This window comes from Carassius gibelio, chromosome B17 (genome assembly GCF_023724105.1).
Source record: "Carassius gibelio isolate Cgi1373 ecotype wild population from Czech Republic chromosome B17, carGib1.2-hapl.c, whole genome shotgun sequence".
NCBI lineage: Eukaryota > Metazoa > Chordata > Actinopteri > Cypriniformes > Cyprinidae > Carassius > Carassius gibelio.
In genome coordinates, this window is record NC_068412.1 from 17473477 (window position 1) to 17498685 (window position 25209).

A 25209-nucleotide genomic window follows, 5' to 3' on the forward strand; every position below is an offset into this window, starting at 1 on the left:
GTAGACAATTGGACCAAAGATGCCCTGGAGAATTTATATTCCAGTGTCAAGACAGAACAGCATAAAGGTGGAACTTGCACAGTACATGTAAACCTGGCATTGTTTTAAACAGCACCAGCGATCCCACGGAGACGTTCTACCAGTCTGTAATGAGCACTGTGTGTTAGCTGGATGAACAACAACAGCTCAGACCTTTCCAGGCATCTGCTCAAACTAATAAAGGAGGCCAACTCTATTACCAGATGCACATCAGTCTCGCTAACGGCAGTGACACAGAACAGGACGATGGCAAAACTGGAGTCAGTGATGTCTGCACTCAGCTCATTTAGCCAATTCCACCTGCTGCCGTCAGATAGTACAGCACCTAGTTTTGTACTGAATCATTGGTGTAATGATGCTGAACATGATTTTATCTAACACAGATTCTGCTCTGGTAGCATACTACCTTATGCACTCATATGATAAACAAATTTTATTTTGATCAGTCACAGCATTCACTTACTGTATTAGTTGTGGTAAAAAAAAAAAAACATTCCAGCATTAATATTATTGTAAAATGTTGTCTTTGTCTCATTGCTAGGCCAATTATTTTTTACACTGTAATTTAACAATTTGTTCTTAGCGGTAGCTTTAAGATTATATATATATATATATATATATATATATATATATAGGTATTTTCAATTAATGTTTCATATCTGTTTGTCTATTAAATGTAGTGGTTTCCAACCCTGGTCCTGGAGGCAACCCAACACTGCATGTTTTGCATGTCTCCTTAATCAAACACCCCTGATTTAGGTCATCAGCTCATTAGTAGAGACTCCAAGACCTGAAACTGGTTTGTCTGAGAAAGGAGACAAGCAAAATGTGCAGTGTTGGGGTGACTCCAAGACCAGGGTTGGGAGCCACTGGTCTATTAAATGACTTATTTTAATTGTTTGAAACCTACCTGCAAAGCTACAGTACTGTTAAAAGTTTTAGGCTCATGTGTAAAAATACTGTAAAATGAGGATGCTGTCAAAAATATTGTCATAAATGGATTTCCTTTATCAGTTAACTTCTATCAACTAAATTAAATCAACATTTGGAATGGCAATTCTTTGCGTTTTAAGCAGCTTTTGCCCTAGGTGCATAGTTTTTCAGGTAGATTTACAGGTAGGTGGGAGAAATTGGCACTGTTCTTCTGGATTTAGTCCGTCTCAGTTTGTTCTGTTTCTTCATGTTTTTTTCAGACAGACTGTATGATGATGAGATCAGATCTCTGTGTGGAGCACCGGCAGACAAAAATCTCTCTGGATTATTACAATTAATGGCAAATGAATGCTTGGGAATGCAAACTGATATTTTCTACTTAGAGACAAATATAGAAATAACTGACTTAAAACCATTTTTAGCTGCTGAAAACACTTGGTTTTTTAATCATTTTGTCCACCATCTTGAATGGCTTGTGGGTGAGCTCATTTTCAACATAAATTTATTTTTTTGGTTGAACAATTCCTTAAATACACAAAGGCACAGGACAAGAAATAGATCAATAAATAAACTTTAATTCTGTACATAAAGTATATACAGCGCAATATCATGCTGTACAATAAGCCAGCTTCAGTGAGCTCAAATTAAAATATCAAAAGACTTAGACATGATGAGTTAAATGATCTTATAAAGAGACAGATATTATGTATCATAAATGGGCACAACATGATGCCTATGCTTCCATGACTAGACTCAAATAAATAATAATAACGATAAGAATAATAAAAACAGTAATTTAATTGTTTTTTACTGTAACCATTTTCTTCAGTCATACCTGCTTTAATGGTGTAAATTTGCTTTATTTAGCACAATGATTCTTTTTCTAAAATAAAATGTCTTAATAATAAAAGATAATTAGAACAGATGACATATAGCACATCTATGTTTGAGAGACATCTGAAGACATAAAAGACAAAAACGATCTGTTTGCATAAACCCTTGTCCACATGCTTTTATCATAGCCCAGAGATTGTGTTTGACCAAGGAATGTGTATTTTCTGCTATGGATTAAAAGTAACATCAGCAGAGATCTGATCATTCCTGTTCTGTTCTCAGAAGCATGAGTGGAAAATACAATTTTGGGACTGCAAGTTTAAAGTAATTGTCAAAGAACAAAATACACCTGCACATTAATTGAAAAGAATGGGTTAAAATAGAACATATATCACACAGCATTAAACATGTATTGGATTGTATAGAAATATATGAAGCATTACATAAGTTGTCTTAACAATTAAGATATTTCAAAACAATGTGAGTTTTGATGCTACAGTATATTGAATAGATGATAGTGAAAAGTGTTGTGGTTGACGACCCCCTACACCAACATTCAATAAATTAAATACAGAAAACACAATTCTCTCGAGACGGAAACATGACACTGACATTCAGCAGTTAATGAAACACACAAACAATGGCCCCAAGAAGTATTTGGACAATTAAGCTCAATGTGAAAATGGTTAGATATCAAAATACCAAACCAAAGGGCATTTATTTGAACCTAATACAAGTTTAGGTTTTAAATGATAACTATCTTTAAAAAAATAAAGAAAAACAGGCACTATGTTTGGATTCATCACCTCAACTTAGCAAGAAACAAGTATTCGATTTCATTCAGCATGTTTGACGGGCTGAAAAAATAGCTTTGAAAAGTAGCGTTAGTTCTCTGGCAGCATTTGTTTGCAGATGGTTTGGTTTTGTTAGTAAATGAGATTAAATATACACATTTTTAGGTCCAACTTAGATGTCCAAATACTCTTTGAAATCATTGTCCATTCTTCTTTCTGTCACTGAGGGAGACACAGAGTCCTGACGAGCCCTCCAGCGTCTGCCCACACTAAAGGTAGATCCATAGATCATTCAAACAGTGCTGGAAAGTCTTTCCTTTTCTCTAAATGAACCATCTCTTCTCTCTGTTCTTTCACTTCATATATTCTCCAGGACATCACAGGGCACGAATCCTCTCTTTTTCCCACTCGCTACTCTGATGAAGCCATTGTGTTCGTCCTCACCGCTGACACAAATCTGAAAGTGTGTCGATACAGCAGCATTATCAAGCTGTCTGTGACGAGAATCCGGGTTTGAAATTATTAGAGGCTACTCACTTGTCCCTCCTTCAGGTTGATCTGCCCTTGCTCCTTACAGCCAATGAAGGTTCGGTTACATCTGAACACCCTGTCGCCCGCCCTCACCTGATGCGCAAAGGATGCTGGGAAATAACCTATTCTATCTTCAATCACACCCTGGAAAATGTTGGCAAAATACACAAGAGCAAAAATCTAAACCCACAGTCACTCGTCTTGAAAAATACTGTCAATAATTTAGACATAAATGTTAGTCTGTTTCTCACACAAAAGCTTTAAACTTTTGGAATATAGCACACACATACCATAAAATACATGTAGACTTCATTTATTTTTTTATGGTGCTTTTGTGTCCTTTTTAAGCATGAAAGTTTCAGTCCTCATGAAATTGTAAATGCTTGGAGAAGAGCACTGAAATGGTTTTTCACATTTTCTGTATTTGACTAATCCATTAGAGTTTCTATGTATTCGGTTTTGAAATATTTTAAAAGAACCAACCAAATCTCAAGTTGCCGATGTATTGGTGGTGAACTCCATATTAAATAGTATTATAGCTCTATTAAAATTACATGATGATTTATGTATTGCTTTTTATGTATTTGTGAGCTTTGCCCAGATTCTTTCCCCGGTTTACAGTTTGGAGGAAGTCAGAGCCAGTTTGCAGATTTTCTAGCTTCAGACTATACTATAGTCTTGTTCAGATTGTCAGTCCAAATCCAATTTTTGAAATCATATCCGTTTGGAATGCGATCTTATTAACAAGTGTGAATACCAAAGAATTAAAATCAAGATCTGTTTCAGTCTGACCGCTCAGATCAGATTTTGTGACTTTCTCGTGCCATGTAAAATGTAAACACATCAGATGTTGTTTGTAGAAAACATGCTGAATGTCCTTGCAGAAACAAGGTTGTGCTGTTGCAAAGTGCAAGTAAAGCAGAAAATGACAATATACTGCTGGTCTACACACCTCTTTGAGATGACAGACAGCAGCATAGAATAAAGCCACACATTCCAGCTTCCTAAGTTTCTGCTGCTGCCTCATAAAACGTAATATAACCCAGTGCGATGGCATCACGTTGTCATTGTTGTTATTGTTGTTATTAGCATAGCCATACCAACACAACATCATTGCTATAGAAATCAATGCAGACACTAAAATAAAAGAGCACCATGGGATAATCATATCTGAACAGTTGCGATACAAAGTGTGGACAGTCAATCAATTAACTCAAATTCACAAAAACAGGATATGGACTGACAGTCTGAACAAAGCTAAAAGATTCCATCCGGTCAGAGAATATCAAATATGTTATATATTTTTCAACCAACACAATGTTTTTACATGAGTTTGCTGTGTTCTGAACAACTTTAAAGTCTGGAAATGTGTGGTCCTCAGTCATTTAGTACTGTATGTGATGCCCAGTGTTTATCTGTAACCATTTGTAAAGTCGGCAAGTGTATAATGCCTAGTAAAATCAGTTCAGATTTGAAAAGTGGTTTAAAAGTTTCCAGCCTTCATTGATGTCGACTGTCACATTTTGGAGACAATCAAGGTTTAACCATTGAAGTCTTTTTTCATCAAATATTCTGCAAATGTGTAATAATTGTACCTTCCACCAGTCATCATTGGAATCATCTGCCAGGATTATTCGATCTCCGGGTCTGTAAAGAGAGAAGTATGCATTAGGACAGACATTAAGACCTAACATCCCTTTCAATAGTAGGAAATAAAATTTGAAATTAATTTATGATTATGAAAGCCTTGATGAGGCTGCACTGAAATTCTGCGATAGCTTCATGCCATTACATAAGGCCAGAATGAAACTATGTTATGAGAAAACATGTTATGTTATGAGAATCAGACCTGAACCTAAAGAAACAAAAGTGCTGCTGTGTGAATGATTGTAAAGAGAAGTGTGTGTGAGCAATCAGAATCAGTCTCACAGCGGTCACAATCAAAGTACCAGAACAAGCTGTTCCTCTGGCAGATCCACAGGTTTAAATGTTCATGGACTTTTAACTTTATAATGCTATTCATTTATAGCACTGTATGTCTAAGTCCACATTCAGCCTGTTATGAAGAACCAAAACAGACTGCATTTATTGCAAATTTACATTGGTAATACTGTGCACCATTCACTTTCATTTATTCATTATCTTTTTATTATTAAAATAGAAAACCTGTTCTATTGCCGTATTCATAACAAAAGCTGAAGCAAGTTTGACTGCACCTTAATCACAAGGTCAGCATCTAAACTTTTAAAACATTTTTTCATCAATATTCATGTTTAAACAAGAGCGTGCAGTGTAGGTAAGCACACAGTATGTGTTCTGCATATTAAGAAATGCTGAGTGAACTGTTATCACCGGGATATTGTCCAGCAGACAGCGCTTTGCCATGACAACTAATTGGGTTGGAAAAGGGAAATGACCACATGATACAGGTGTGAAGACTCAAATCAGCGTGACACTGAATAACTTGGTGCTGCTCTAGTGAGTGTGTATTCGTAATAGCTGTTACTAAATAAAATACTAGCATCTTCTGTTGATACCACAAAATAAATAAAACAGCAGCTAAAAATGTATTCTTCTCACCTCATTTCTAGGTCTTGGTTGTCTTGGGGGGTAAATTCAAACAAAGCCACATAAGTACTGAGCTGCAGAGGGTCCCTCTTCAGCTCTCGGTTTGACTACAGTTTAAACACACAGGGACAAAAACAGGAAGAGACATCACAAATCAACACACTACTTCTGAAAATGTGTGCAGGGGACAGCGGGGCTAGTTACTCTCTTTACAGTGAATATTTCTCAGTCTGATATAAATACAAGCCTTTATGTGCAAAAATGAATTCAGGAGCCAGGAAGATATAGTTATGGTTAAAGATTTATTCCACAATCCAAACATTACTAGGATTTAAATATTGGCTAAGGTTGGGGTGTTACTTAAATTTTGGCTTTTTCCACCAGCTCCTGGGAAATCTTGAGTTCAGATGTCATTAAATCCTCACACAGAATCATGAGTGAATGAAGTGAAGCTAGCTGCTTCATATTAACATCAGAAAGAATCGACACCACACAATTAAAATTCTGACTAAGCATCATTATAAAAAGCATAATTCTCCTCAGGCCCGAAATATCATGACCTCTGTCTCAAGCAATGGTGCTACACAGAAATCTCCATAAAAAATGTTTATTTTAAGAAGGAAACAAACAAGGGACACCAGGACTAGTTGTTAAGACTTCTGTCTAAAGCTCAGTAGCTATTAGGTTTTTGTTTTCTTTGATGAATAGAAAGTTCAGAAGAACAGCATTTATCTGAATTAGAAATCTTTCGTAACATTATAAATGTCTTTATCACTTGTTTAGCATCCTTGCTAAATAAAAGTATTCATTTCTTTTTTTTTTATGGAATAGTGTATAATGTTACAAAAGTTTCATTTAAAAGGCGATCTTTATATCTTTCTATTCATCAATGAATCCCGAAAACTGGTAGTGTAGGCTGATTATAGACACAGGATAATGGCTTAGTAAATGTTATGTATCTTATTCAAAAGTGTTACATAAAGAGATGTTATAATGCTTACAGGTGATTCTTCTGTTTTCCTTTCAGCAATATGAAAATGTTCTGTTCCATTCTCCACTGGTGCAAAAACTAAAACACACAACACAAGAAAAATCAAGGAGTAAAAACTGTTGATCGTGACAGAATAAACCTTGCATGAGGTTAATTTAAATGAATGATGCAGTGGGTCATTTTTCAGAGTGGTGGACTGATTACCCAAAAATACCAGTTTCTCGGTCATGCTGGCACCTATGTGGCACCAGAGATTACATTTCTTTCTCTCTTCCCAGAGCACACAGTCGTGGGCATTCACTGAAGCTGGGGTCAATCTGTGATGAACCAGAGACCACCCGGATCAAGACCATTCATCTCCCTGATACTATCACAGTCCATCCAATTCGGTCTGTTATGTTATATGAAGCACTAATGAGTTGCAACAATGTGTCTGATCAGAAGCTAGCAGTTTGGAGTCAAAAGAAGGATTGTGGGATAGAAGATCAGATTCACAAGAGCTCCGTCTGTTGGGTCAGTTTTATCATAGGTGGGGTTATTTTAGACACACTTTAACAATAAGTAGTGCTTATAAATGAATATAACATGTATTTGATTAGGAAATTGTAGAATTTAATTATTGAATATAATTATTTTACTATGAATCTTTTTTTTTTACATAACTCGAACAGGGATCTTACCGTTGTCACTGGGTTTCCTGGTGAGTTGAGCTCGACTGCTGTGGGCCATCTTTTCTTCTGGCACCTGAGCCACGTCACTGGTCTGAACAAATGATAACAACACATGAATTCTCTCACATACACATGTCCTAAGAAATGTCTTTGTCTGATAAACATGAAAAGATTAATATTAACGGCTTATTATCCAGAGAGTTACATCTATTAAATGCCAAACAAACTTATCTTTATTTTGTAAATAATTTGATTTATTTCATCCTAGCTTCATTCTGTCATGTTGTGTCCTCTGTCTTTTCTCTCTCTCTTTCTTCTTATTCTCTCCCTTTTTTGGTCATATTTGCTTTAGAGGGGCATTATCTGAAGCTGACCATCACTTCCTTCCAGGGTGTGTTTGTGTGCCTGTGTTTGTTTCAAGCAGTAAAACATTACATCTGGGCCCCTTAGATTCCCTTACAACCGTAGTAACTGCATATTAAATGGTTTAAACATTCACATGCACACACAGATAAAATCAATGTGAGTACAAAAAAAAAATGTAAACTTTGTATTAACATACTACAATTGCGAAAAACAAACAAAAAAAGGACCAAATACATTGCTATAAATAAAATAATGGTGACAACATTTTTGTTTTATAACAGAAACTGCGAACTGTGATAATGCCTCTAATAGAAGAACAAAAAAAGTATTGTGTAGAGAGGAAATAATGGACCTGATTCTGAATTAAGACTTGAGCAGAGAGCAGCTCAAGGAGATTAAATTTAATTTTCTTGAGTGTTTTATTGAATGAATCATAATAATCATCACCATTTTTACCACAAGCGCTTCACTCTCTGCACAAGCAGCCAAGCAGAAACACATTTTAAAATGCATTATCAATCTTTTTAAAAGCCTAAACTGAAGCAGATTGCCTGCAGGTAAATGATGGATTCATGTTTACTATGACCAGTCTCTCTCTCTCTCTCACACACACACACACACATACACTATTATATTTATTCAAACTGCCACATGCACAATCAAATAAGAGTATGCAACTTCCAAAAAATACATATTATTTGACTATTTGAAAAATTCAAGTCACAAAAACAGTTTAAAATGATATTTTAAATAATTAATTTAGAAACACTAACTGGAGCGATGTATTTTTTAAAAGGTAAGAAAACTGTGAGAGTCCTGAACAAGCGTTTCTTACAGAGTTTCTCTGTGGTGACTCTGATCCACTGGTCCGCTTGGTCTTTTGTGCCAGAGAGGTTCCAAATCTCAGAGTCTCATACACCGGGTCAACTTTACTGCAACAGGCTAGGACAAAAGATATGTCAAAATACTACAAAATATCAGTGAACAGGATATTCAAGCTGGTGATGCTATGGCATACTGTGCAGAAGTAAAAGAATGAATAAATGTTGCATGTTGCTCACCAATAGGCATCACCTCCCTAATACAGCCAAACTGTTCCTGAATCAGCAGAGGGGAGCTCGAGTATCTCCGGAAACCTTTAGGCTGCAATCACACAAACAGGATCAATGGATTTCATTTACTTTTTTATACCCAGAGTTGATTTCCATGGGAATTTTTGTAACCTCACTGGGAGCATGTAAATCATACAACAGATAAAACACTATCTATTAATGCTAAATAAATACGAGTAAATGTAAAAAGGTCAAATAAAATAAAAATAAAAATTTAAATAAATACGAGTCTGCTTACAGACAGGAGGTTAAAGAGCTGGCTGTCTGGTGCAGTCTTAACACGCTGTGGAGATGATCGTGGACTTGAGGAGGAACCCCCCTGCTCTCCCCCCACTGACCATCATGGACAGCACTGTGGCTGCAGTAGAACTGTTTTCCTATACTTCGATTTCAGTATGTAGTACATTTTTTAATTTCAGGTTGTTATTTTTATCTTATATTAGTGTTTCAGGCTATTCCATACCTATGGTGTTATCCCTATGTATGTCTGCACTATCATGTATGTCAGCACTATGTCTGTACTTTTTTCTACACTGGAAGCTCCTGTCGTCAAGTCAGATTCCTTGTGTGTAAACATCCTTGGTTATAAAGCTCTTCTGATTCTGATTCTAAAGAAGGGAATCAAATATTTAAAACACTAGTTATTCTCAATCTGAAAAATGTTAGCTGTATATTATCATGAAATAAAACTAACATCAAATACAGATGTAAAGTAAACAAGATATGTTTGTTTCTTTCATTGGCACTGTAGACTCTAAAAAATAGTTTCAGGTTAAGTGCCTCTCTTTGTTTAATCTCAGCTAGCATGCTGAAATTTCAAGACGATTCAAACTGAAAGGAGTGAGAATCACATCTGACACAAGCTTCAGACACACACAATACCACATCAAATTTAATGTGCTTTTTGGCCATTGGAATTCATACAGATTGTCAGTAGACAGTTTTGCCATTCAAACACTGTTCATACAGAGATGACTAAACAACTAATGTGTCAGATTAATTTCAAACTGGTCGTTGCAGTTAACTGATTCAAAGTCTTATTTAAAAAATTAATTTGCATCATCACTCATCTCTGCATCTATTAAAGTGCTTTAGCAATAATAGTACATAAATACCGTAGTTTGTAAATATTGCTATTCGTTATGTATTGTCATTGATGCATAATATAAATTAAAATGATTAAATATAACTCTTCATTTGTAAAGAACTGCTGTGATTAAAGTGAAAGTGAAGTAACATTCAGCCAAGTATGGTGACCCATACTCAGAATTTGTGCTCTGCATTTAACCCATCCGAAATGCACACACACAGAGCAGTGAACACACACACACACACACACACCCGGAGCAGTGGGCAGCCATTTATGCTGCGGCGCCCGGGGAGCAGTTGGGGGTTCGATGCCTTGCTCAAGGGCACCTAAGTTGTGGTATTGAAGGTGGAGAGAGAACTGTACATGCACTCCCCCCACCCACAATTCCGTCCGGCCCGAGACTAGAACCCACAACCCTTCGATTGGGAGTCCAACCCTCTAACCATTAGGCCACGACTTCCCCCAAACCATCATATTATGATATGATGTTTTGGTTCCATTTAATAGCAAATACATATATAATAGAAAAAATATTGAGGTGTATTTTTACCTATATATTTCTCAGCCATATACACTAGTATATACACAGATAAATGTCCCTAGTTGTGTTCTCATGTAAGGTCAGGTGTCCTGTTTTACTGCTGCATTACTAGTGTATATTTGATTCAAGTCTGGTCAAACTCCTGCTTTGTCATGCCTTAAGGATAACAACACTTTAATGATGAATACATCATCAGTCTGATAGCAGTCAATAAGTTCATATAAATGACTGGTAATGAGGCAAATGATTTTATACCCTTTAAGATATATTAACACTGGGATTCAGTGGTTCAAATCAATAAAAAAAGAGCTCCTATGGCTTAATTAGCATTCAGGAGCACACATACACACAGCCCTAAGAAAGAAGCCAGGCTCAATATTCCCTTATTTGTATTTGTTGTCTTGAGTCCTGGCAGGGTGTCTACGCCATCAGCATTACAAATCTACTTGAAGACTTCTTCGTTAGGTTGGGGACTAATTTAAGTACCACTCGAACCCAGAGAGAAGCTCTCTAGTGCTGCTACAGTACGTCACATTTCTCCATGAGCTCGCTGAGAAAGCGTGTAAAGAGACATGTTCAGTGCTGAAGTAGATGCTAATAAATGCATTTGACAAGAGTGCACCATGTCTGTGAGCGCCCTAAAATATCAAGTGACTCCACTGAAAAACTTCCATGTGATTAATTTGCTTAACCAACTAAAAGAACAATAATAGCTACACCATGCGATGTTCACTTGCACATAATGGGAGTTGTAACGGTTGACTGACAATCAGGACTCAGCTCATGTCATGCTGGTAGTTAAGCACTCTTTTCTGAAAAGCACTCATAGCTCAATGGTTCTCACTGCTCAGACAAGCCAAGAGAAATAAGCAGAGTTTAAAAATAGCAACTTGTCCACTTTAGAGCAAAAGTGGAATTAGAAGCGAATCCTGTGGGGAGTTGTTCTCTTTTTAATCCTGACCCCCCCAGAGCTAGATTTTCCATCTGTGAGAGCCCACTACATCATTGGGAGACTTGTTGTCTCAACCCACCAAATGGTCTGAAGTGCCATCACAGCATTTTTTTCCACTTCCTGTGTTGATGAGCTCATACTATAGTACTAGAACCAAAAGTGCTGGACTCTAAGAATAAAAAAACGCTGGTCAAAGGCCATTCTACCCACAGCTCTGTTGTGTTCTTCTTTCAAAAATCAATAAAATGATCATAAAAATGCACATTAGAATGATTTCTATAGGACCATGTGATATAAGTAACATTTCAAATATATTAAAAAGTAATTTTTAACTGTTATAACATTTCACAATTAGGGTTTCAAAAATGCAAAAAATAAAAACTTACAGACCCCAAACTTCTGAACAGAGGGGTCAAAACATGAGAAATCAAAATTGTCTTGATCTTTTGCCATATAAGAGATCTTTGTACCAGCAAGACACTGACGAATAGTCACCTTCTCAACATAGGCCCCGCCCACTGGCATTCAGCCTCTCAACGGCTTGACACTTGATTATGCTGAGAGTGTTCGCGTCTTTGTATAGATATCAGAAGAATCCCAACATAAGGAACAAGTGGATAGTAAAGACGGTATACTATACAAAGCACTGTCCTTCAGATGAGACGTTAAACCGAGGTCCTGACTCTCTATGGTCATTAAAAATCACAGGATGTCCTTAGAAAAAGAGTAGACGTGTGACCTCGGCATCCTGGCCAAATTTGCCCAATGGCCTCTGACCATCATGGACTCTTAATCATCCCCATACACTGATTGGCTTCATCCCTCTGTGTCCTCTCCACCAATAAGCACCCTGGATCGTGTCAGAGGACTGATCAGAGCATTTTGTTTTGTTAACGAGGCACAATGTCATAGAGAATTCACAAAGAAACATTTGTTGAAAGATGAAGTGGTACTAGATCTGACTGCAGATGCATCACAAACCACAAGTAAATTATTTCATAATGCATTGTCAGGAAATGACCATTTTATTTTGATCATGATGTCAAAACACCTAAAAGCAATGGGGGGGGGATGGGGGCATTGATACCGCTTCCTATGCAATGACATCAGCCAATCATAAGATTGGTTATTGGTTATTGGCTGATTATTGAGAAGGCTTAAAGGACACGCCCCTTAAAAACAGAGGGTTGAAAATAATCATTTTTACACATTTTTTTTTGCAAAAAAACTATTAACATTGTAAGTAAACAGGTCAAACATCCATGTCATGGCCCCTTTAAACATTTTATTCTGCACATATATAAATATATCTTGATGTCATTATTAATCCAATCTTTTATTTTAGCAATTCTGTCTTTAGCATTATGGCTTCTTTCTACATAGGAATAGGTTTTTGAGAAAGCTGAACTTGTTCTCAAGGTCACTCAGTCCTTCTCTGAGAAACCTGACTCACTCCGGTACTGCACTGAAGCCATGGGAAAAGCAATGGAAATTTTAGCACTTTTTCCTTTTTGCCATTTTTTTCCCTGTGTGTGGAGGGGGCGTGTGAATTTCCCAGAAGAGTCTTGACTTGTGGGTCCCCTGAGCAAAGCACAGAGGTGTTTACTTGATAGATGAATCTTGATATTCTGTATCAACTTTCCCATATTTCTTCTCTCTCACTTTCTCTAGTTCACACCGGAGAATCACTAACATTCATTCTCACACATAAATTCATGGAAGGAAAAGAGACTGATGAATCACACCTTCAAATCACCAAAAATAACACTGTGAAGAGTATCATATCTTAACACTCACACTAAAAATCTTCACCTACTGCCAGAGGAACACCAAGAAAGTGATATTGCAAATTATAAGTATGGACTTGGTTTCTCCATCAGTGGAGACCGGAGAAGTGTGTTTTCATTGCAGCACTATCTGTTATGTAATGTCTTAATTAGCCTCTTCATATGATAAACAAATATTGGACAACCTCATTAACAAACGAACAAACACTGAATACGTTTAGTTCCACATTCAATTTCAAAGTGAGGGAAAAAGCACTCAATTCAAATAAAGTAAAAAAAAATATCTCACCAATTTCCCCATGCATCTCTGCTGTCCAACTCGATCCAGGCACTTGTTGTGGATGCCCATCTTGCAGGCTTTGCACCGGAGGCCCAGCTTAGCATTGGTGCCTAGCAGTTGAGGTCAAATTCAGTTAATATCAGATTTAAATGTCTTTTGAGAGCAAACTTATTGAATATAAAGGTTATTTGTACAAAGCAATGGTATATTACTGCTAAACAACAGATAGTGATCAACAAATACAGGTCAAAGTTTCCACAAGTGCAGTTTTGTTGGGAAATTCTATTATCAAAAGCAATAGTTTGTTTACTATCATCCACAATAAATTCATAAACAGCAGTTTAACATGACATTCCATATAATTCTGTCAGAAGTTCTTAGTGAAGGGTTAGAATATCAAACACTTGGGAAAATGTTCCAAAAGTGCACTTTTTTTCTTAGTGTGAAGAACATTCAAGTTATCTAAAGAGTGTTTTCCCAAAGAAAACTATGGAAAGGTTTAATGGATTTTGAAGGTTTTTCATGGAACATTTATTTTTAAGAGTGTGGGGAGCAATTCTGCAAGTGTTCAGGTTGTTGGTCATCATTCTGGCCTATATTTCCTTTTCCTAAAAAGAAGATTGCTTATAAGAATATTCTTAAATTCCACTTCACAGAAACACTTGCAGAATTCACACTTATTGGTAGTACTGGAAACGGGAAAATGCAGGTGTTAATGCTAAGCTGAACAGAAACAGCTGAAGACAAACGAGAGCAAAGCGAAGATTTGAGAACGAATGTGCAAGACACTATCCAATAAAACCTACTCCAAGAAATCCTACTCTTATATTTGCTCAGTTTCACAATTTGATATCCCAACACCTGATGCTCAGAACATGCATTCAGAGACACGGTTTCATTGATTTAGACACTTAGAGGGAAAAAGAATGTAGAAGGAAGAAAGACAGAAGAAAGCTATATGTGTATGCTTTGCCTGATATCGATATTTGTGCATAACATTTGAGTTCACTTGAATTCAGAGAATGTAGATCTCCACCACAGAAGTCACAATGTGCAAGCTGTAAAACTCTAAGGTTCTGTCAATCATACTGCAAACAAACTGTAAACAAAATAGGGCTGCACGATTAATCAAACATGATTAATTGCGATTGTCATGCTCATTTAGTCAGTAAAGCCGGTTCTGTGATTAGCAGTAAATTTCCATCACCTTCTTTAAGGTGGAGCAGCATTTACTAAACAGTCATAGTTTTCTGACAAGCTATGAAAAATCACATTCATCGAAGATGATTTAATTGTAGGATTATGAAATCAATAAACTCGTTCTCCATAATTACAGCTGTTTGCGTATCTTCGTGAACTACGGCACTGTGTAGTAAATACTGCTCCATCTGAAAACGTGAAAATACCACATTTAAAAATTTTAACTCCAAATTCACTTCATAACTGGCCTTTGGATGGATATTTTCTACTGATCATAGAACCGTGCTTCACTGAAAGATAAGCATGACCATCGCAGCTTCTGCCTAATCATGATTTATTGCCTTTGCTATTTAATTTCGATTCATTGTACAGCCTTAAAAAAAATTGCTAAAATAAATTCACCAAGAGCATGTTATATATAACAATCCATTTTCTGCTCCTTCCAGTAACAACACTCTTGTTCCATAAAATAATAATAAAAACTTCTTTAATCCATAGATGCCTCTGACTCCTCCCATTATGATAACTCAGGGGTGAACTCAAGGTAAAATTGCGTTTATTTCTTACAGATAGAACTGAATGTTTCATTAACCAAAATAAACAGCTTTTCCCATGGCAAATTATGCAACACTTTGATGCATGCTTCTTTGGATGATCTTTGGGTAATGGAGAATTAATCAGGCTTAATTGCTTTCAGAAATTAAAAAACTGCCTTTGTGCAGCAGCAGGATAAACATAAACAGATTTTTTGTTGTGGTAAGACAATAAATACTAATTACTGTATGTTAAAGTCACCTTTCCAGCTGCTTCCCAAAAGCGAGCAGCACTTTATTGAGATTTAAGCCAAATACTGGTAAAAACATCTGTATCTTCCACTATATCCAAGCACACAAAATAGATGTTTTAATTAACATTTAACCACCAGAACAAAGTAAACCATCATCTACAGTATATAACAACAGCATGCATAGCAAAGCTCTGGAAAACAGCACACACAGAGTAACACAATCTATATTCCTGTGACAGTAATGAGAAACAAAAAACAATCCCATCATAGAATAAGGGTATTGATATTGACCACTCTGGGGGAAAATTCTATTAAGCATTGGTCTGGAAAGCATATGAGGAGCCTCTTCATCATATGCATTTCCTAATGGTTGCTGAACAAGTCATTATGAGCACAGAAGCGGGAAGAGGGTGGGTTGGAGGTGGGTGAAGGAAGTTATCTATATTCATTCAGTTTCTAAAGAGTTCAATTCATCATCAAACAGAACAGACTTACCGAACACCTTGCCTGCTCCCCCTTGGCAAGCTAAAAAAAAAAAAAATTACAGGAGAGAATCCCTCTTGCATTACAATTATTTCTTGAAATATAAAAATAAAATGGTGGTCAAACAAGGCAACACGGCATTAGTTACAGCTCATTAAAGGTTTCCATTTTCAAAACACGTATCTCTGAACTCTTTGTTGTAATACTATTTAAAGGATTGTTCACCAAAATTCTGTCATCATTTACACTCCTAGGTCATTCGCTTTACGACTTTCTTTTGTGGAACACAGAAGAAGATATTTTGTGGTGTGTAGTTTTTTTGTCCATTCAATGGAAGTTTATTGGATCTAAATCTGGCCTTTCATTATGAAAAAAGAAAAGGATATTTTGAGAAATAGCTTCTTTTATGTTCTCTCATTTTTGGCTAAAGCAGAATATCTTCTGCAGAACATGTGCAGAAGATAGAATTTACATTTTGGGTGAAATATCCTTTTAACTACACAAGACAAAATCATTGAAAATAATATATTTCTCTTCTGGAGTGACTTTAAGATTTAAAATGATGAATGAAAATGTTGTTTTAAATAATAAAATATGAATGTGAAATGATTAATAGGGTGAAAACATCAGGTCCCGGTGTTGAATCACTGGGCTCATTCGCCCCTGTCTGCTACAACAAGCTGCTTCCAGCCATCCATCGATTAATCAAAGATCACATGCTCGGTCCAGACTCTCTTATGCCTCCCTGTGCTGATCACTTCAGCAAAAAATCTTTAATGTGTTTAATGATTGAGTATTTATGTGTTGAGTACTTTGTCTTGGGTTGAGAGGTGATGCAGGGCAGAACATTTCGAATGAAAACGACATCAACTAAGTTCTAGTTCAGGCAAAGTTTCACTAAAATGCATGAAAGGGCTATTAGAATATTTGATCAAAGTCATAAAATGTTTGGTCTTCATTTTGGACTTGTGTGCCCTAAGGGAAAAAGAGGAAAATGATTGCATCATTCATCAACACTTGCAAAAGCTGCAAAAGATGTTATGTGGACTTCATTTCAATGTTGTTAATGTCATCAGTTGCCCAATGGGATTGAGAATCCACCCACACAGACAGCCAACCATATTCCCAATATGCTAAGCCTCCTTTTATACTTTGAAATACAGCATGGCTTCTGTGTCTTTAGAAATAGATGCCTCTGCTTTAGCCAAACATGAGAGAACATCAGCATGAAAAACGTGTTGCTCTCCGATCCAGAAAATGCTATGTAAATTGCTGACTGACATTTTGAAATGAGCTCAATACGAAGTATTATTAATACAGAACACACTTGTTAAATGTTCATTCTGAATGAAATGCATCTTGCAAATATCTTTACAGCTGCACAAAATGACCATTAAAACATTTCTTAAATTCCTTTAGTTTTTACCCACACAGTTAAGTGGGTGTTTAGTGGGAGTTTCTTTAATTTTGGCATTTTAGAAGAGACACATTTTACACAGACCCTCTACTTAATTTATACACTAAAATTGTGTAAACACATGCAACCAAAATAATTTAAATTTTTGTAAAATATTTTTATTTTATTTTTGGAACTGGAAATGGACACCGATAAGAAAAATATTCGGTAAGCAACTGACTTAAAGAAAGTTAACATTAGTAATAGTGGTGGACCGATATATCGGCCATGGCTAAACTATTACTAAAGTTATTTAATATTTAATCCGATATTTAATCTAATAGAACAGTTAAACAAACATTAAAATTAATGTATACAGTAAGTATTAGAATGATTGCTTTTATATTAGGCCTATTACTAATAGAAAGGCAAACATTATAATATTTTCTCGTTTACAGTCAGCATTAAGCAAAGATGCATTTACATAATTTAAACAAATCTTTGAATGATTAATGAACATTTCATTTCACAAACCTTACAAACTCTAATCCAGGTTTGAGATCTTGTGAAGTGTGCATTTTTATCCAGCATGATCGTGTGTTCTTTGTGTGATGGTCAGTCCATGTGAATTGAATGCTTTAAACTTTAAACTTGTGATTTCAAATTGTGCTGCAGTTTATGCAAATGCATATTCATGTCATTTTCACTGTGTGCTGTATGTAAAATGAGTGCTGTGTTACCCTGGCTTTATATGAAAAATATGATTCCCAGTGCAAACAAACTTCCCAGAATACTGAGTGCCCTGTTGGCTACGGTGTTTACTTACTTTTTAATTATATTTTTATTAATTATTTATTTATGTGTGAAAAACACTGTAATCTAAAGTATAATCATGTTTCTTTTACACATTTATTTTTTAATCCATTGTCAAATTATTTAACATTTCTTAAATATTAATAATAATAATGAAAAAAATCATATTGGCTTTATATCGGCCCCACTGCCATGTCAATTCCAAGATATCGGCATCGGCTGTCAAAAAAACAATATCGGTCGATCTCTATTTAGTAATACTGAAAACTCCAAATGCTAGTTGTAGTGGTTGTGATTCTTTATTTTATAAAATTTTTTGTATATGTATATAAAATATGTATAGTTTTCACAAAATAAATACTGAAATGGTTTATGTTTATTTTACTCTTAAATATATATAGATTTCTATTTAACAATGGATTTTCATAGTTTAAGATTAAAAGTCAAGGAGAGTCTCTGAGACCAGTTAAACAATAAAATCTAAAAGTTAAAGTAAAAACATATATAATCAAAAATAAATGATGCCATGATAAAGAAACAACAACAACAACATAGCAACAGGTCAGGTATCTGTATCACCCCACTACTGGCTATCACAAACAAGCATGGAACAAAGGCACGTGATGCTGAAACCCAGTTCATTCCGGTGTCCTGATATCTGATCCAAAGGCAGAGATTTGGGTCAACAGCACGTGGGCTCATATTTAATCAACCTGTGGAGATTTGGGTCACACACAGGTGTCATGACATCCGATCCATATGAGGAGATTTCACACTTTGTTATTTAGTAATGACCCATTAGTCACAGCAGGAAATTGAGACTCCACACATAAGCAGAAGAACTACAGCTTCAACTCTGTATTTTTTCCAGACAACTGGTGAGATCTCATAAAACTCACCTTCATGCATGGCAGTAATTAGAATGCTGTGGGATAATGAGCCGACAGATCGTTCCTCATCTAATGCTGTGTAAGCTCAGGTTTCTCTAAATTTAGTACAAAGTTTTGAAATGCATGATTTGGCCTCTTGATGTCCTTTTCATAAGGATGTGCCAGGATGGGATCTGGAGCCCTGCCCTCATTAGTGTGCTCTTCTGAGGGAGTGTTAGTGAGGTAAAGAGGTGATGAGGCCTGACAGATCCATATGCCAGTCACAACCAGACACACACTCTTCTTCTTTCTCACACACATTGTACATTCAAAACATAAAACACTATTCAGAATATATTACAGACTAATATGTGCTTTAAGTACTATTAAACAATTTGCATTCTAATAACCAACTAGATAATAGTGAGAACTGGTCCCTAATAAAGTGTTGCCATACATTGTGTGTGTGTGTGTGTGTGTGTGTGTGTGTGTTTGTTTGTTCACCCTTAAGCTATGGGTTAGTATTCGATTAGTTACATTACACCTCAGTTTGATTTACTTCTGTCTTGACTACCCTTTCCAACAATAAAAACACATTTTGGTGACAGACTTTAAAAAAACATTATAACCCATTTAAAAACATTTTCAAAAAATCAGAAAAGAGTTGAGAGGTCCCCATAAATCCTATTTTGATGCACTTGTATTAAGCAGGACTTGTAGGTGGGACTATTCCTTTTTGTTTAAATAGCCACTGCCCACAGAAACATATATTGCTAGAATTTTATTATAACTATGCATTTTTTTTATTTGTTTGATTTGTTTTTTTTACATTTTAATTTAGTTTTCATGTTAAGAAACATATTTCGACAATTCACATTTCAAAAGAAATGTGCAGCATTTTGTCCAAGCAATAATAAAAGGTCACCTTTTAACTTATAAATTGTCTTAAATCTATTTATTTTTTTATGTGAATAAATTGTATCGTGAAATCAGTATTGTGAATCGTATCGTGAGTTGATCATTACAACCCTAATTTTTACTGTATTTGTGAACAATTGACCTTTTTACTTACAGACCACAATCCAGTGAACAGTAGAGTATATGTGCTACAGGTTTTGTAAGCTTTTAGGAGTGCTCTCACATATGGCCTCAAATCTAATTGACCTACAGCCACAATCATTCGATTTTTATCTCATGGAGTCTTTAACTCATTACGTCGTGCCACTCTGTCATTGTTCACCGCTCTCTAAATCCTCAAATCATTGTGTTTTGGCGTCGTCCACAGTAACAAAACTTTAGCGTCTGGAGGCTGGACAACAGATGGGTAATAGAATATTTTAGATTATGCCTTCAGTCATCTAATCTACAATCATTATGTTAGAGATCAAAATAGCCCCCCCTGTCTAAATAAGCATTATCTGTAATGAGATTGCAAAGCTGTCGTCAGTCACATAAAGATAAAAACGTCCGCTTACCTACAATCATGTGGTTGCAGACGTCACAGAAATGGGGCTTTTTGAAGATGTGCTCTAGAAACGTGTGTGCGTTGGGGTCCGCTGGGCGTGGGGCACGGGATGGAGAACAGATTGTGATGGGCAGGTTGCCCGGGATGACGGTGGGCAGTGGAGGGGGTGGTGGAGGAAGTGACATCGCTGGGGATGCTGAGACGGACATGCCGATGGTGCTCAGATGACCTGTGCTGCTGCTGACATCAGAGAGCAGTTCGGTCTGAAACTTCACATCCTCCATCGGCCGCTGGAAAAAATTATCTGCACTTTTGCTGCGAAGACTCTTGGTCTTGAAGGATAGTGATCGCTTTAGCCTCTGCAGCTGAAACAAACATAAAACATTAGCATCTGATTTAGACAAATGCTCAACCCCATATGACGTAAACAGCCCCCGGAGCATTAAACTCTGTGAGTGGGTGATTTTTGACGCTTGGCAGGTGTCAAATGAGGGCATTCTCACTGAAACAACCTCCAGATGATTATACCATCTCTCCAGCAATCAGATGTTAACCTAACTCAGCAAGGCTAAAATTACAGATTATGTATGTTCTGTTAATGAAAGAGAAAAGAGGAAACGAAGAGAAAGATGAGCTGTCATGTCTCTTGGTACGTGACATCTTTGTGCGGTGCACATTACCCATGATATCAGTCATACACTGACAGCCCTCTAAATTAGCTGACAACACCCACCAGGCTCATCCTTGCCTACTAAAAATGTCCTCTAGGCCACAGTAACCTGCACTACTTCCCAAAGTACTGTGCACAGAAATCTTATTCAAATCAGAAAACATATATAAAGTGCCCAATACTAAAGGTTAGACAAGGGTAGACATGCAACTCCACAAATCACATGTGACATAGACAGCTATGAATTCACAAACACACTTTTGCTGAAAAACAGTGACAACATTTTCAACCCCTGCTATCGGTTTTAGTTTGCAAGATATAAAAAACATGTAAAAGAACAACAAATGTAAGGTTTCGTGACACTGCATTACTGGCCTGATCATGCAAGTGATTGTTCTATTAGCTGGCATGATAACTCTCCTTATGGTGGGGGCCCTATATATGTTTTTTTTTTGTGTATGTACTGTATGTGTGTGTTATATATATTGCCCATTTGGACAGTCCTCTGACATTATGTATCCACCAATAAGAGCAGAGGATCAGTGCAGTGTGTTTAGTGAGCTGCATGCCTGTGTATGACGATGACCTATTGATCTCTGATGGCCAATGGAGAGTGATTGATCGATTAGTCCCTCCCTCACCGCTCCTGTCCATCAGTGCTCATAGTTCACTGTCAACTTACAGGCACAAGCAGCTCTTCTGCCTGAAATCCCTGTAAATAACATCAAATGAGTTATTAGGGTGCAAATACTGTTTGTTAAAAAAATATTTTAAGTACTTACTGACATTTACAAGGCACTTGCTTTGTGGCAGAACTAACTGTAAACAACAGAAAGAAACATTGACATTTAGCTCAAGTCTCACTATGACTGACAGTTACAATAAAATTAATCAAACAGGAACTCACACACACACAAAAATCAATACCTGAGACTAATGCTTGAAAATGCATATGTCTAGGATTTCATTTTAAGATTTTGAGGCTAGGTTCCTAACATATTAGAAATGAAGCTATATAACTGTCAACAGATGTTCCCTTTTGCACAGATCCAAATGGTTAATGAGAGAAATATGACCTAAATATGGACATTATAAAAGACCAACTAAATAATTTAAAGAAATTTCACACAGGATATGAAGGTTTAAATTAGAAAGGCACTGAAAGTACCACTTCCAAAAATAATGGGCAGTTCCAGCAGAAAATCGCGAATCTTATACATCTATTAGAATTCAATTCTGCTGCTGTCAGCACCAAATGTGCGTCCTGCTCTACCCTGAAGGACAAATCTGAGATATGGAGCTGATTAAGGTGGAAGTCAGGTCTTTTTCAGCACAAGATTGCTGTCTTTAGAGAAGGAGGGACACATTTTATTAGGCCCGCTTTACTCGAAACACATTTTTATCTAATCAAACACAAATGAATACAGAGCAATAAGTCACACTGGAGACCAGAAACACTGAGAGATTAAAAATTCACTTTGGGTTTTAGTCATAAAAGGTGTTCCTGGATCAGTTCAAGGTGCCATGTGCTCATGAATATGTTAATTGGGACAGATATGGTCTGATTTTAGTAATTTAGCTCTAAGATGGTTGATAGCAAATAAAATCCCTCATAAATAATGATGAAATTCTCTGATTATTGGGACCAAGTTCTTCTCTAGAAGTAACATCTTCATTATTAGTCTAGAAATAGGTTCAAACGAGATGTACAACCCTGCAGGATAGTTTGGCTTCTTACTAAGAGCCTATTGCTTCTTGGAAAACTGTGAAATGCAACCAGCACTGGAGATTAAGTTATGAATATATTTTTTATTTTGCATTAAAGTCTCCCATTAACAAATAACGAGTCATATTCTTTTTAGCAGTCTATTACATCCTTATTTTTGCATATTTTCAAGTGAATACTGCAATGGACATCCAAAAGAACTGACATGAAAACTAGCCTTTGGTCATAAATCAAATATAATGTGGTTTCAGATTCTTTCCATTTCAAAAGGAAATGTCCTTTTTCAAACAACTTATGATCGGATTAAATACATTTCCACAGGGCTTCAGTAAATAACATCAAATTGTAAGTGATCCCACTGCTCAAAGTAACAGCTCTCAATTACACACAAATCCCTCAAGACTCATCCGATGAGTGAAAGCAATATTTAACAACTTAATGCCATGGATAATGTACACATTTAAAACTTTCACACTCAGTGCACACAGTTTGACTGAAACAGCATTTTAGGGAAGGAGGGGAATGACACAAAGTCAATTTAAATAATGAATCTGTTTCTGAATAACTACATTAATAAATAAAGCACTACTTACCGCCTTGCAGAACTTAATCTCTTCTGATTTAAAGACAATAAATGTACAAAAATCCCAACTGGTATAGAGCTCTAAAAGCACAGTGACCGTCCAACATTTGAGGGCTGAATGTAGAACTATGGGCAACAGATGACCCAGAAAAACAGATGAGCTCGAACTCCATGACAAAAAAACCCCACCTGCTATGACCTCACACATCAGATCTTAAAATCACACACAACAAATCAACTGAAACTAAATAATAATTAAAAAAATTACTGCAGTATTACACATTTTTTTATGTGTACATATCTTTTGCAAAGGTAACTTCAACTAGGCCACATATTAGCCCTATTGCAAATAAACAATTTAATATTAATGATAATATCGCCAGTGTATGGGGTGGTTTCTGAATTTAGATTATTTTGGAGATGTGCACAGTGTTATTGGTAGACATAAAGCAACAGATGCATAATTTATAAATATTATCAAAGGTCATTTGAGTCAAATATTTCATTCTACTTTCACAGGATAGGTGAATACCTGACCGAAAACTGGACAGTATGAGTGTCGTTGTAATAACCTACACAGTAAGCTGTAAAAACCATGTATTAACCATAACCATTTAGAAATAAAATACAGGGGTGAACATGACAGCAGAAATGACTCTGTGGAAATAAAAAAAACTGACGTCGCAAAAGAAAAGAAAAGAAATTTCACCTATGTCTAATATGTAAATGACAGAACTGGTCCATCTGTTGCTTTTGTTAGCCTATAGTCTTATGCAGGCCCATAAAACTTGTTTACAATGTAATTTTAATGTTACTGATGTTTGTTCACCTTTTTTTAAATTAACGTACTTTAAATAAAACAAGGTTGAGCAAGGTGATGGGGTGACATAATTATTTGTACAAGTAAATCTGTTTGGCCTGCCATAATAAATGTACTAAACTAAATGTAAAGCGCCCACGTTTACGGTGAATGTTGTTAGTAGTCTACACCTCTCAGTGTTTCAAGATGTGTAACGACGACACTCTTTGTATTTAACACAGAGGTAAGTGCTAGCCTCCAAATAATTCAATTTGCAGTAGACGAGTAAATTAACATCATGTCAAAGTTTAAGACACAGCGGCAAAATCAGACGCTAAAAGGAGTATAATAATCTCTGTGAGTGATGTTTCTATGAGATGTGAGTTTCAAACCTTTGACTCGTGCTGGCTGATGGATGTGGGTGACTGGGGCTCACGGTCCTCCCGTTCGCTCTCCTTGCCCATCATGTCCTCCTGGATCATGTTCGCTGGCGGAATCATGTTGATCACAGTTGAGCAGCACCAGTCTGTGTCTGGGCACCCGTCGCGCTTTACATGTTGAGTTGAGCTGGAAGTTCAGAACTGCCGATGCGCGGAGAATAAACGGTGTACTATTACCGCACTCGTCTATAGACTTTCCATCAGTTTGTATGTTGCATAGTGGAGACGCAGTCAGCTCGAGAGGAACTCACCTCATTAGTCAGATTCGTCCAGCAGACTTACTGGATTTGACTGTCAGGCTGTGGATCAGCCAATCAGAAACCGCTATAGGAGGAGTTCAGATCTGATAAAATTCCAACCTTTTTTTTTTTTTTAATGGATCCAATTTAGATTTTTAGTGAGCGGGCGGGCTGTTGTCACCTCTGTTCCTATCTCCACAATTATCCATTAATTGTGAATCTAAAAATAATACTGTTAATGGTAGTGCTA

At 36.4% G+C, this 25209-nt stretch overlaps 1 protein-coding gene across 3 annotated transcripts; it reads right to left on the bottom strand.

Moving 5' to 3' along the window:
* Positions 1–1527: 1527 nt before the first annotated feature.
* On the bottom strand, positions 1528–25101 carry stac (SH3 and cysteine rich domain). 3 transcript variants are annotated; one of them, XM_052581152.1, is made up of 13 exons: positions 24673–25101; positions 21955–21991; positions 20513–20867; positions 15972–16001; positions 13499–13599; positions 8789–8870; positions 8563–8669; positions 7371–7452; positions 6701–6768; positions 5712–5806; positions 4727–4778; positions 3138–3275; positions 1528–3057 (listed from the first exon to the last, which is right to left on the bottom strand). In XM_052581152.1, exons 2-13 carry the CDS (start codon positions 21958–21960, stop codon positions 2959–2961), a joined length of 1215 nt encoding a protein of 404 aa, XP_052437112.1. In that variant the 5' UTR covers positions 21961–21991; positions 24673–25101; the 3' UTR covers positions 1528–2958. The 3 variants fall into 3 exon arrangements, with proteins under 3 accessions (XP_052437112.1, XP_052437110.1, XP_052437111.1); XM_052581150.1 differs by lacking the exon at positions 21955–21991 and having other exon boundaries at positions 24673–25100; XM_052581151.1 differs by lacking the exons at positions 15972–16001; positions 21955–21991 and having other exon boundaries at positions 24673–25100.
* Positions 25102–25209: the final 108 nt, after the last annotated feature.